Source organism: Stigmatopora argus, chromosome 5 (assembly GCF_051989625.1).
Source record: "Stigmatopora argus isolate UIUO_Sarg chromosome 5, RoL_Sarg_1.0, whole genome shotgun sequence".
NCBI lineage: Eukaryota > Metazoa > Chordata > Actinopteri > Syngnathiformes > Syngnathidae > Stigmatopora > Stigmatopora argus.
The window spans coordinates 8,859,792-8,873,618 of NC_135391.1; the positions used below are offsets into that span (position 1 = coordinate 8,859,792).

The 13,827-nt window shown below is 37.0% G+C and overlaps 2 protein-coding genes across 2 annotated transcripts; one reads left to right on the forward strand and one right to left on the reverse strand.

Annotated features, from left to right (window-relative positions):
• Positions 1 to 376: 376 nt before the first annotated feature.
• Positions 377 to 4,750, reverse strand: tctn2 (tectonic family member 2). The gene is made up of 18 exons (XM_077601703.1): positions 4,322 to 4,750; positions 4,116 to 4,229; positions 3,967 to 4,037; positions 3,602 to 3,797; positions 3,419 to 3,519; positions 3,150 to 3,346; positions 2,947 to 3,064; positions 2,705 to 2,858; positions 2,550 to 2,627; positions 2,356 to 2,478; positions 2,198 to 2,272; positions 2,029 to 2,121; positions 1,795 to 1,912; positions 1,603 to 1,706; positions 1,146 to 1,287; positions 936 to 1,073; positions 719 to 807; positions 377 to 523 (listed from the first exon to the last, which is right to left on the reverse strand). Exons 1-18 carry the CDS (start codon positions 4,386 to 4,388, stop codon positions 405 to 407), a joined length of 2,097 nt encoding a protein of 698 aa, XP_077457829.1. The 5' UTR covers positions 4,389 to 4,750; the 3' UTR covers positions 377 to 404.
• A 555-nt stretch (positions 4,751 to 5,305) lies between these two features.
• On the forward strand, positions 5,306 to 13,543 carry atp6v0a2b (ATPase H+ transporting V0 subunit a2b). The gene is made up of 21 exons (XM_077600205.1): positions 5,306 to 5,576; positions 5,677 to 5,850; positions 5,979 to 6,057; positions 6,497 to 6,594; positions 6,669 to 6,806; positions 6,959 to 7,056; positions 7,350 to 7,476; positions 7,627 to 7,709; positions 7,782 to 7,875; positions 8,495 to 8,707; positions 8,856 to 9,006; positions 9,151 to 9,290; positions 9,367 to 9,524; positions 9,636 to 9,726; positions 10,214 to 10,332; positions 10,418 to 10,628; positions 10,982 to 11,101; positions 11,182 to 11,301; positions 11,382 to 11,499; positions 11,799 to 11,970; positions 12,045 to 13,543. Exons 2-21 carry the CDS (start codon positions 5,734 to 5,736, stop codon positions 12,145 to 12,147), a joined length of 2,550 nt encoding a protein of 849 aa, XP_077456331.1. The 5' UTR covers positions 5,306 to 5,576; positions 5,677 to 5,733; the 3' UTR covers positions 12,148 to 13,543.
• The last annotated feature ends 284 nt before the right edge of the window (positions 13,544 to 13,827 follow it).

Genomic DNA, 13,827 nt, shown 5'->3' on the forward strand with positions numbered 1-13,827 from the left:
TAGAAAAAAGAAAAATACACGGGCAATTTATACGTATACTCTCACTTGTTTTTATTAAAAAATATTTAAATATACAAAATGCATTTTTTCACTCAATCTATGGATGGATTCTATAATAATAATAAAACAGTACATAAACATGAGCCACCAACATAAGGGCAGTCCAGTTAAGTATGGAAACAAAGACAGATTGCTCAATGAGCGAACGTTCTGCTCACCTTCATTAACATAAGACATTTCATTATTTGTGGATGTCAAAAGCATCTGTCTTCTGGGTGTGTACATAGCATGTTTCTATAACACATGTACCGAGTAAATCTACCCTCAGGATAATAACCCTTCCTCGAAAATAAATAACTATATCTATAAAAACAAGTCACTCTTGGCAATCTTTATTCTTAAAATTACAGAGAACTATTCCAAGCCTGCCAGATTTGTCTCCAAGGAGTACTAAGAACTGAAGCTGCCATGAAAACCAAGACCAAGATTAGGCCTTTAGCCAAAGCCTGGGATTGAGGCTCACCTGAAAAAAAAAAAGAAAACACAATCTAAAATTTAAAAATAGACACCGCTGCCTTCCAATTGCATAATATACATTCCCACCGTGTAACACCAATATATAAAAATTCAGCAATTCTTTGTTTAGTTTGTGTTCAAATATCATACACACAAACATATATAGACTAAAAACCAGAGCTGTATGCAGTGAAACTCTTACCAGTGTAATATTTGGTCAAGGGGAAGGCCAGCTGAGGCCAGCATACATCATTTTTGTCACAATCATACTCAGTAAAGTTTATCTGGAACCTGAGAAATAAGAAGATTGAAGAAATAACTCAACCTACACATGCATGGGTTAGTGTTAAGTTCCATGCTTAAATATTAAATAATGTAATACTTCATCCAACATAATGATAATTGATAGATGTTATTACCTGGTTTTTGGTGGTCCAGTAAATATTGGAATGTCAATAAAGGTCACTGACGAAGTGACAGGAAACAACTGGGCTTCTGTGAGATCTGCACAAACATCACCGCCTCCACAGTCCAATGCCCAAGTCGATAGCGTGGACCTTAAAATATTCCAAAATAAGAAATATGTCATATAAGTCACCTTAATTTATATTGCGACTATCTATACAGACCGAACTTGTATGTCTTGAATCATCCTTTGTCCATTTCCTTCAGTCATTCCAGAAATGAAACTCCAAATTTGAATATGGGTATGGGATGGAATTCCACTGCATGACCCATCTCCATCTCCCAATGCATTGCTTGAGTTTTCAACTAACATTTAAATGACAATGAAGCAAAAATGTAGTTCATTCAATTAGGTCATGCATAGATACGACTCATTGTACTAAAGCATGCTGCACACTGCGTTTTAAATTCCTATCAGACCAGAAATTACAGCCGAGCACTTGTCACACACTCAAGTGACACGCCCTGTACAGCAAATAGAAAAACAGTGACTCCCAGTGTTCATATATGGAACAACAACAACAGAAGCACACTCCTACTCCACATGCAGTATATATATTGTATTTCAGTATATTAAACCACCGCAGTGGGCCTAAATGACACTTCTTCATCTGTACTTACATTGTATTTGGACCCAGTCTGCTTCTATTTCAGAATTTGGGTTTCCAGTTTTAGCAACATATGTAGCTGTGACCAAGGTTGCCTGCAGGGAACCAACAGTGTCTCTGTAGGAGACAATACATTCCACGTTGCTTAAGGGGATTTACTAAGGCTTATTCAATAGTACTTGCCAAATGAGATCATGTATCTTACCTGAGGAGATCACACTGGGTCAGGTTTTGTAGGCTGACAAACAATTGACATCCCGATGTGGAATTTTCAGCAAACATAACTGGTTGTTTCTTAGCAGTGAGACACAGCCCGTTAAGAACTTTACGGCAAAATAAAGTAGTATTTCGTTAGTTCAGTAATTAAAGGCAATTACTCTATTATATGAATTACCTAATTTCTTATTATGGATAATAAACAAAGTGTAATGTCATTTACCTGGTTTCCAGAGATTGATTGATGTCCTCTGCACGGAGAAATTATGTTGTGTGTTCTCAATTCCAGCAATCACAGGTTTTCCTACCTGATAACCTGAAATTCAAAATGCTTGTGTATCAGCAAGCCAAATCTTATTTGCAAAGAAAAAAAAAGATTAAAGCACTCTTACCTGGATTCCCGGAGTTGGCCTCTTCCACATTTTCTCTTGTCACAAAAACAGCAGAATACCTTGTGGTTAACTCCACTGGAAGGGAAATTCAATAAGAACCCAAGACCAAAAAAAAATAGAACAAGTACATAAAAGATGGGAATGTTATGGACACATACCACTTCCTTTAAAAATTAATTTCCCAATGGAGCGTCTCAGGGTGATATTTGTGATGATGTTTCCTTTCCAATGGAATGTGTAATCCAAAGCCAAGGTCACACTTTCACATACATGGTCTATATCTGAAGGGATATAAATCAACATGGACACGAGTCAGTATGGTGATGGATTATACTGTCCAGTATAATTTTACCTGGCCCAAAAGCTGTATCTGAAAGAAAATGACTCAAATCCTTTACTACTTCATCCATCACAACCACTGTGACATCACCTATAGTAAAAAAGAAATAATATAATCAAAGCATAATAAGACGCAATGTTAGAGTTCTTCAAGCATTAAATACCTACCCCCTTTCCCATCGTTTACGTGAATGCTCAGGTCAGAGGGAAGTGTTTGTAAAGGGAAAGAATTTGGACAAGAATCCAGCACGGTTACACATTGGAAACTAAAATTCTCCAAAAAGGCAACTGGAGCTTTGTTTAGACAGTGTCCAATGGCCATCTGTGTGCAAAACAGAGTTTTGTTAACTTTGGTAACATCAACAAAAACACAGAACATATAACTTACTAATAAATCAGACGATACAAACCTGTGGAATAGTGAACAATTGATCCTCCAAAGTAAAAATGGGGTTTCCTTGTTTGTAAGTGTTAAAAACCGGTGGAGACAAAAGAGGTTTTTGGAAGGAGGGACGAGGCTTTGGTACGCTAAACAAATTAAAAACAATATATGTAATAGGTGAATCAAAAAAAATATCATTTAAAAAATGAAAACCATTCAATAATTTCCTACATTGAGTCTCCATGATAAAAGTGTCCCAAGTATGGGTTGTTTTCAGGTGGAGAGATGACACACAGAAATGGAAACCAAACAGGAGACCCCTTGCTCTTCGCAGAACAATGATAGTCTGGAGGAGGAGGGAGTTGCCCACCAAAAGGTCCTGGGAAACAGTGAGACTCAAACAGCTTTAACACTTCACTCGAACACTCCTGTTGAAATAAAAACAAAACATGAATAAATATAGATATGTAGATACAGAATCATGCCAATTTCATATGCACCTTGTCACAGCAGCAGCGAATATCACACATTCCAGTAGTGAGGTCACAAGGACAGGAGCCCAGAGGTTCATACACTTGATTTGGGATGACCGTTTGATTGTCTACAATAAAGAGGAGATGACTATTTATTGAGAAAGGAACATCTCTAGTACGACTAAGTCATGACTGATTCAGAATCATTACCCGATCCGGGAAAAGGAAATCTCAAATAAGCATGAATCTTGGCCTGGATCAGTAACGATGTCTTAACTGCGTTATTCACACAGGCGGAGACCCGTAGGCTCTCCAGGACACACAATGGTTCTGAACAGCAATCTGTTTCATTTTCACCACAGAAATGCAGACTTTTATTCAGTTGCAAATGTACCCGGAGTGCATTCTGTGGAATCACAAATAAAACAAAAAAGCCAAGGCACATCAAAGTAAATTAAAGTCAGACAAATTAAACAACTTCATTTAAATAATCATTTGTGTTTTTCAAGACCATTTCCATGTGATGACTAGTACTGACTTTGTAATACTGTAAAGAAGCTGAACACGTTTCCTACCGTTCCAACTAATTCTTTCGTGACAATCCACTGTGTTTCTTTGGGTTCACACGATGGAGGGCCAATGCTTCCTGTAAATTAACAGTGTCAGCAATCGTTTCTATCTTAGTTCGAAATGAAAACATTTCGTAAAATCTTGTTCTTTGTACCTGTTACATTAGATGGAAACACATAGCGCACATTCAAAGACACCTCTGTTAAGTTTCCAAGTAAAAGAGAAGTGATTTTCGGTCCTGTTGCAATGATGGATGATGGCTGGAAAACTTATGAGAAGAACATTTTTGACTCAGCATATAGCCAGATATATCATTAAAGCATTTTAATGTACTCCCAGCTCAGAAATGCAATGTCTTACCAAGTGTGCTGCTACCGGCCCAGCAAACCATATAGAAAAATAGGATCGACAACGTCACCTTTGCCATTCTAGCCAAGGTAGTTTGCGAAGGTTTGTGATGAAGATTCAAACTTCACCCATTGAGTCGAAAACATGCCTACTAAACTGTTACTACGTTGAATTCAACCACGCTGTTCACTGTTTCTTAGTGTGCATCCAATAAAACGAAAACAGAGTGACGTATATTATTAAGCGACTTTTCCAAGTCAACGCGCTGCTTTAGCAAATTGTTTTCAGCTAAACGTGAGTATAAAACATATTGAGGCAAAAAAACTAAATACAGCTTTTATCGAGAAAGATACTCGACAATATCACCAATTTCCAGGGGTAACAAAAAAAATGTGGGTATTATGGAAAAAAACATGTCACCTAGCGATGTATTTACGTACTTCTGGTCCTGAATCTGATAGATATCATAAACGTCGGTAGATGTTTCAAGGTAGAGTCGGCGTCAGATTGACTAACGGGTTGGTTTATAACACATATGTAATCTGGCAAAGATTCAGACAGGATTTTTCTTCTTCAAAATATCATTATTATTTGGGTTTTAGAAAATTTACTTCATCTTTTATATTAATAAATAACCAAGCAAACACCCTTTAATGGACATTCGGGGGTTAATACAAGACAGATTGCGTATGAAAAACAAAGTTTAGGGAATGACAACATTAAAAAAACGGATTCTGATTATTTCATCGCAATATTTATTTAATCCAATAAAAACCATTCAAATTCTAATCTTATGTATAACGGAATGTCAAAAGAAGATCAATTTTTTTAAAATCTTTTTCATCTTTTACCTTCATTGGCAGTTTGATTTTTTAATCATTGATATATATATACATACTTATATAGTTAACAAAAATGTTTTTCCGATCACCTGTAGCGAAAACCCAATGTGATCAATGCGCAGACTCCAGTACTGGATGCTGATTGGTTGTCGCGAGTATGGGCTGGTTCGGGAGCTGCGTAGAAACAATCTAGTGACGTGGAGAATCTACCAGCGACCTCCGCTAAAACTTTGAAAACTATGGAGAAATTGCGCAGCAAATTGATTGCCGGTGGAGAGTGACCCAAGAAATTGAGGGCACTCAGTATTTTGTCGATCTTTGGAGGGAAATATTTTTTCATCCATAAAACAAAGGCGAATAGCCTTTAGCCTTTAGCTGATAAGACGATGGAGAGCGGCTCTGTATGGATAGCGTAAGGAAGTTAAGTAAGTCAAGTGTATCGGTATCGTAAGATTCAAACTATGACACCGGTTGAACCGGACGCGACTAGCTGGAATTTAACGAACGGTAATTCTTTTTGAACAGTTTATCACTTGCTAACATTAGCCACTCTGCGGAGAAGTGAGATCGCAAGCTGTCAAAATGGGCTCTCTGTTGCGGGGTGAAGAAATGTGTTTGGCCCAACTATTTCTCCAGTCCGGGTCCGCCTACGACTGCATCGGTGATCTTGGAGAACTGGGGATAGTGGAATTTAGGGATGTAAGTCCCCAAACACTTTAGATCTGCTCTGAAATTGTTCTGATAACCTTTAGAACACTAGATCACATTTCTTGGCAATTTGCACATGTCATGTTAAAATAAGTGTTGATCTCCTGTGCCTGTTTCAGCTCAATCCCAGTGTTAATGCATTCCAACGAAAATATGTAAGTGAAATCAAAAGGTGTGAAGAGATGGAGAGGATCCTTGGTATGTATGCATCTGCTGATCTTTAACAGAACACAAAATGGATAAAGTTGTCATCAGAATGATGTGATTGTGAATAGCCATTTATTAGATTAATGGGATAAATTGTACATATGAAAGTAATAGAATGCAGTAACTTAATTCAAGGTAGAATCCAGTATAAAGTTGTAATTGCCTAGAAAGTAGTAATACAGTTAACAATAGTGTCTTCTCATTTAATTCACTGAAAATTCCATGAATCTAGTGAGGACAAATGTCATCCCGTGTTCAATGAATTGAATATTACGGCTTTTAACTTAATTTAAGTCTTTTATTCAGTCAAGATTAGAGAATTACTCCAGTAAGTGTGTGACTCCTGCTTTTTAAATGCTGGGAATACTAATAACATTTGGAGAACGAACAATAGCTTTACCATATAGAGTTTAAATGTGTTTCTTAACAGGATACCTGCTGAGGGAAATTAAGAAAGCTGACATTTCATTGCCAGAGGTTGATGTCAATCCAGCGACTCCTTTACCGAAGCATGTGATGGGTATCATGGTAGGACAAAGATGTGCGCTACACATGTGACGAGTGGCAGTGCTGCATGTTCTATATATGTGTGTTTTTTCCAGGAGCAACTACAAAGACTGGAAGTAGAGTTAAGTGAAGTCATGAGGAATAAAGAAAGACTGCAGAAGAATCTATTGGAGCTTATAGAATACACACACATGCTGCGCATCACTTGTAATTTTGTGCAGAGAAGTGCTGAGGTGTGTGCGTAACACACTTTAGTTGGTTGTGCTGTCCACACTTCCATTTTTCTTTGTTTAGTTTGCCCTTTTTTAACATGCAGTTTGATAATAATTGGGAAATTGCTGTTTCTTATGTTTTGTACTTTGGTTTTGTTTTGCTTTTCCTCCAGAGAGAGCAGGTGCAAGTCACATATGAGGAGTTTCCTTTCTTAGAAAAAGACACAGTGATGGATTACAACAGCATGCAGAGGCTGGGAGCCAAACTGGGGTAAAATTTAAATTCTGTTGGGTATATTACATGGTGTGTAATATATTACAATATATCGGACCCATATAATAACTGCTGTTATTACATCTAATCCATTGTGTAATGTGTACAGTGTAACAGTGTAATGACTCTAGTTCAGATACTTGCAAGGGATCGATAACTATTTGTTGTCCCATTTGCAATTGTGCTAATGTGCTCTGTATTTGTGATCCTCACTAGACGTAAATGGATCAGTAGCATAAGAGAAACGTACTCTCCTATACATCGTCAATGTTGTCTTTATTACCTCACAGTTTTATTTCTGGGCTCATCCAGAGGGCAAAGATCGAAGCGTTTGAGCGTATGCTGTGGCGAGTGTGTAAAGGCTTCACCATTCTCAGTTATGCTGAAGTCGAGGACTATCTTGAAGATCCTGACACTGTAAGTTCTCATGGGGGCTTTTGTTAGACGCTTGCCTGCACATTTTCATCAGATAACATTTTCAAGCTGTTATACACTGCAATGTCCTGAATAAGATTGTAACAAACAATTGTGATATTTTCAAATTAAGACCTTTTTGCATGTCTACAGGGCGAGCCCACCAAAAATGTTGTGTTCTTGATCTCATACTGGGGAGAACAGATTGGCCATAAAGTCAAGAAGATTTGTGACTGGTAACGCTGGACACAACTTCATTGTTTTGCTGAAGTCACTTTTAAGTCATACCTGTTTTCTTTCTGCTCTAGTTACCACTGCCATGTGTATCCCTATCCTAGTAGCAATGAGGAGAGGAACAACGTTGTCCAAGGATTAAATACACGCATTCAAGACCTGAACACTGTATGTCTTTATATTTGTTTTCAAGCACTATTTTAATTTTTGACACAACACAGAAAGGTTTGTAAAACATATTTGAATATACACATTATTTTCAGCAATTATTTTTTAATACCCTAATGGCATTTTTAAGGCAAATTCATTATAACTACCCCTTTCAACATTCCTTGAAAACACATTCAGCGTGGTCTTTTTATAACTCTGCCTAGATCATAAGCATATTAAGAGGACCCTTGCAGGAACATCAAATTTTCTCCACACACCCAGTATAGACAGAAAAGTAGCCACAAAGAGTCTCTTTGAAATGATTAACCAATTTCCTCTGAGTTAGCAAGTCAGGAGAGTTTCTTTGGTCGGGTCACTGCTTCGTGAATAGTTTGCTAGCTTTATGCCAGTGTAACTGAAAAATCCAATTGCTTTCACTCCCAGTAGCACATGATCAGCATGGGATCCCGGCTAGCATTTTTTTCCCCAGGATGCTGTGCACCTATTTGAACTCTGTCCCCCCTGGATGTATATTGATCCGGGCTGACCATATATTGCAAACATCCCACAGTTTTGGGATTGAAAAATTAATGAATGAATGGACTCTTGAGGCGTCTTTTGTTGTTGTTATCTACAGGTACTTCATAGAACTGAAGATTACTTGAAGCAGGTCCTGCTAAAGGCCTCCGAATCAGTCTACACATGGGTCATGCAGGTCAAAAAGATGAAAGCGGTCTACTACATTCTCAACCAGTGTAGTTTTGATGTCACCAACAAGTGTCTGATTGCTGAAGTTTGGTGTCCTGTCGATGAGCTTCCCACCCTCAGAAGAGCACTCGAAGATGGATCGGTAAAGAAACCCTAACTATAGGGTTTTATTACTTACTTATGTATTACTTTACATGTTTGCATTTTCAGGAAAAGTTTCAAAAATACCTTAAGTGCAAAAATCTATAATTATTTTTACCGGGTGTTTAAGATTGTTGATGTCTTGATAGAGAAAAAGTGGATCAACAGTTCCTTCCTTTGTTAATCGCATTCCTACAAATGAAACTCCACCAACCCTGATGAGGTCCAATAAGTTCACTGTTGGCTTCCAGAACATAGTAGATGCTTATGGAGTGGGGACATACAGGGAAGTAAATCCTGGTAAGTGGGTCCCTGTTTATTTTTTTAAATATTATTATTTATGGAAAATCATGGCCCATGTTTATTTCAATTACAGGCCCTGAATTTAAGAGGTATTACTGCTTGTATTGTTTTTTTTCTAATTCTGCTCTTCTGTTTTTGTAGCTCCTTTTACAATCATTACGTTCCCCTTTCTGTTTGCTGTAATGTTTGGAGACATGGGTCATGGTCTTCTTATGGCTGCCTTTGCTTTTTGGATGGTGTTGTGTGAGAACAACCGCAAGCTCAAGAATACCAGGAATGAGGTAAGTTGCTTTTAAACCTGTGATTTCATCCAGATAACACTGGCATGTAACTAAGTAATTTGGTGGTCACATGCAGATCTGGAACACGTTTTTTGAGGGTCGTTACATCATCCTAATGATGGGCCTCTTCTCTGTTTACACTGGCTTGATATACAACGATTGCTTCTCCAAATCTATTAACATCTTCGGTTCAGGATGGAGTGTCAAAGCCATGTTTACAGCAAAGGCATGGAAGTAAGTTTTAAACAGAGATAATAGCATACTGTGAAAAGCTTATATGCTATGTTGAAATATTCATTTATTCTGCTATTAACTCACAAAGGTTGTTTAATCTTCTCCAAATAGTGGCACAGATGTCAAAAGGAATCGCTTTCTTTCTCTGGATCCAAATGTCACTGGAGTGTTCAGTGGACCATATCCCATTGGAATTGACCCAGTAGGTGGACAGTAGTGCTGGACAATTTCACCATATATATTGCCCAAATAATATAAAACTATTGGCATTTTTTTCTATGTATCGTTGTGTAATTTAAACTGATTTGCAGTCCACATTTGTGTGATTCCATATACATACGCTATTAGTGCTACAAAATCATGTCAAGATCCCCCTTACTCCACTTGATAGTTAGTTCCCAGTCGGAAATTTGCCAAATAGTTCCCCCAGCCAACCATATGTGAGTAAAACATGCAAGACAATTGAAGAGTTGTTTTCAAACAGAACAAGGCATATAACACACACACACAGTCCAGTGTGGCTTATGCAGTGTATGAATAAATCATATTTGAAGGGCGCGGTTTATAGTTGGGTGCTGTTTATAGTCCGATTTTTAAAAAAAATATATATATATATATATATTACTTGTAACTGTTTTGTGCAGCCTGCCACTTTTGTGTAATGCAATAATATGTTTCTCTCATTTAAGATCTGGAACTTGGCAATGAACCGTCTTACATTTCTAAACTCCTATAAAATGAAAATGTCAGTCATATTGGGAATAATTCACATGAGCTTTGGGGTAATCCTCAGCACTTTGAATCACTTGTAAGTATTACATCATAATCTTGACATCATGTGAGCAAAAACTATAGGATGTGATCGTTTGCCTACCTTTTATTTAAAAAAACAGGCACTTCAGGAGGAAGTACAATCTGTACTTGGTCTTTCTCCCTGAGATCCTGTTCCTGCTGTGCCTCTTTGGATACCTGGTGTTTATGATACTTTACAAGTGGCTCTTCTTCTCTGCCAAAAACTCCCGGCAGGCTCCTAGCATCCTCATTCATTTCATCAACATGTTCCTCATGCAAGGTGACTCAGTTCAGCTCCTCTTCCCTGGACAGGTGAGAAAGAAAAATCAAAGTTGTTGTTTTTTACCAGAAAGATTAAAAAAAACTGTTTTATATTCCATGGATGCAAAAATATATTAAGAAGGATTTTACTATTGTTCCTATGTAGAAAAAATTATATTATATCAGTCATATTGCATACAGAAACAAGTTCAAAATGAATTAAGACCACATCCTTCCCCTCCTGGCCATTTCGAGCAACAATAAGGCCACAATTATTGATTGTAATTAATCAGCCCTGAGACTAAAATAAATCAGAAATATGGCTCCGCGTAAAACAAGAACAAAGTCAGTATTTGAAACTTCACGGTCGGCAATCAAGAAATTCATATTGTTTGTGTTTACAGATCGGCTTGCAGAGGTTTCTGGTAGTCATTGCTGTGCTCTCAGTTCCTGCCTTGCTCCTTGGGAAGCCACTCTACCTATATTGGCTTCATAATGGAAGCCATCAGCTGAAAATGTACAGGGTGAGTGAAGAGCTTCTTTGCTAAACAACTTGCCTGCATGGATGTATCAGCAAGTGTCTTGGTGTCATGTTCTTTCACAGGGTTACGAGCGTGTACGTCACAATAGTGAAGAGGAGCTCTTCCTTTTGCGGACTCATGACATTGAAGAGGGTAGCAATCACGCTGACCTTTCCTCTAGCGGAGAGCAGCACCCAGAGAAGGTCAGCATAGTCAGTTGCTGCACCCTAACAAAACACACTGACTGAACCTATAAAGTACCTTTTTGTTTTTGTTGTAACAGTTTGACTTAGGAGATGAGTTTCTACACCAGGCCATTCACACTATCGAGTACTGCTTGGGGTGCATTTCCAATACGGCTTCATACCTCAGGCTCTGGGCTCTGAGTCTTGCACATGCTCGTAAGTCTGACGCGTAGTAATCTGGCTAGAACAGGCACCAGAGTGCATTGGAATTTCTAAATCAACATTAGTACCCAGATTGAAAGGAAAAAATAAAACTTTTAACTGTTTAAGGTGATCTGTATTTCACCCATGCCATTTGTCATCCAAAATTATTTTTAGATTAAAGATTTTACTAAGAATTAATAGGGATTATGTATCTAAAATGCCTGTGATTGTACCTTTAAAAAAATTATTGAAGATAATTGCCATTTCACATTTTACACCTTTTTAAAAGTAGACTTTTTTTCTACACACAGAGCTATCTGAGGTTCTGTGGGCCATGGTGATGCGAGTGGGACTACGAATGGAATCAATGCTTGGGGTTCTATTCTTGGTGCCAGTGTTTGGCATATTTGCCGTTCTCACCGTGTCCATCTTGCTGGTAATGGAGGGCTTGTCTGCTTTCCTGCATGCCCTTCGACTGCACTGGTAAGAAGTCACAAAGCAGCGTCGGCAATTTAAAAATTTTTTTTTTAATATGAATCATTTTTTTTCTCTCACAGGGTGGAGTTTCAGAATAAATTCTACAGTGGAACAGGTGTAAAGTTTTGTCCCTTTTCATTCTCTCTCCTGCCCTCCAACTTTGAACAGGAAGGATTACTGTGAAGTAAAGGACATTTTCTTGGGTTATTTAAATCCAAACTGATTATTCCAGTGATTTCATGAACTGATTTGACCTGAACCCTTTAATCATTTCCAAGTGTGCTGAACTGAAAAAGGGGCCACAACAATCCACAGCATTTAAGAAAACTGCCAGAAAGAGATATACCAAAACTGCTGTTGTTCTATTTATATTTGTGTAATAAATATCAAAGGCTGTTTTGTACCATCAGTATAATGATTCACTTCAGTTAAGCCAAAAATGTATTTGGAACCTGGATTTTTTTTTGTCATGACTAAGTGTTTCTTAATTTCATATATGAGAAAACATCTGCCAAGTTGAAAATGAATACACATAAAACGGAAAAAAAGTGAATTTCACTTAATTTCTTGTATTTTTTTAAATGTTGTTTAGTTGCAGGAGTTGTATTTTATTAAAAAAACAACAACAACCATTCATTTCTTGTTTGGCACACAGTATGTAGTTATTTGGTTTTTATGTATCCATCCAACCCTTTTGGGATTTCCCCCCCAGGGATCGGAACAATTAATGTCATCTTTTCCCAATTTTCAATTTTGGCAGATTTGTTTTCCATAACCTTCCGGAGAGCAAGCTTTCATTTAATAACTTTGTCTTGCCTTAAACAGTATCACCGAATAACACAATCTTCAGTTAGCCTTGTGGTCTTGACTTCTAATACCAAAACACTGCATATCATGTGATATATTTTCATGTTTGTAAATGAAAAGATTCTGCCTCATGGGAGACAAATGATGTTGATACTTGGACAGGATTATATTTTTTATTTATTTACTTTTAAAATGCTTGAGAATTAAAGACGAATGTACAGTTCTTTTTTAAAAATATTATTTAGTTTAGAGTCACAAGGTCGCCTTTAGCATTGTATTCATGTATACAATAAGCACATCACACATTAATGAACATTTTACAGTCAAAGTGCAGCACTTTACCAAATGTGATTATGAAGTGAAGTCAGGCATTATGTTATTTGTTGCAATCATTATGCCTGGCCTTTGGAATTACTAAGGGCTGCTTTAGATTTTATTTTCACTTTTTCACGTGATTGTTTCCCATGTTCTCTGGCAATCATAATACTATAGGATACACCTGTTTTAAAAGGTTGTGATTGTTATCATTTGCATTGTTTAATTCAGTGCTCTTATAGCTGTTAATGTCAAATTTTATTGCCATATTTGTTAATATTGTAAGTTTTTAACACTCCGTCTGGATTTTTGTCACAATTCTATGGTCATATAGTAGGACTAACATGTTACATGATCCAATACAAAAAGGCTGAAGACAGCTTGATTCATTTCAAACATTTAATTTCATTTCATTATAAAGATTTAATAAACTTATTTTTGCACCCCTTGTAATAGATATTTTCTATTTTTAATTTGAGAACTATGTGACTGTTTGCAAACATGCTTGCTTCAATCATTTATAGTTGGGGAAACAAAAGAGTAGGATAAAGTTGTATATAGTAAAGGTAACTGCAGTCAATAGGCAAATGTATGCCTTTTAGTATTGATTTAATTCAAAGAAAAGATGCTAACATACAAAATCAAATAAAGTAATAGCCATATTTTATTTTTGGTAAGATGGCTATTGAAAGGCATATTTCATCTAAATCCACATTATTAGATGACAGTTAAGACTTTCAC

Coding starts and splice junctions, on each gene's coding strand:
- tctn2 (XM_077601703.1), bottom strand. CDS start 4,388: ATGGCAAAGGTGACGTTGTCGATCCTATTTTTCTATATGGTTTGCTGG. Junction 1,707..1,794: donor ACCCAGTGTGATCTCCTCAG/GTAAGATACATG, acceptor TGTCTCCTACAG/AGACACTGTTGGTTCCCTGC. Junction 1,074..1,145: donor ATTCAAGACATACAAGTTCG/GTCTGTATAGAT, acceptor GAATATTTTAAG/GTCCACGCTATCGACTTGGG.
- atp6v0a2b (XM_077600205.1), top strand. CDS start 5,734: ATGGGCTCTCTGTTGCGGGGTGAAGAAATGTGTTTGGCCCAACTATTT. Junction 6,058..6,496: donor AGAGATGGAGAGGATCCTTG/GTATGTATGCAT, acceptor GTTTCTTAACAG/GATACCTGCTGAGGGAAATT. Junction 7,710..7,781: donor GTCAAGAAGATTTGTGACTG/GTAACGCTGGAC, acceptor TTTCTGCTCTAG/TTACCACTGCCATGTGTATC.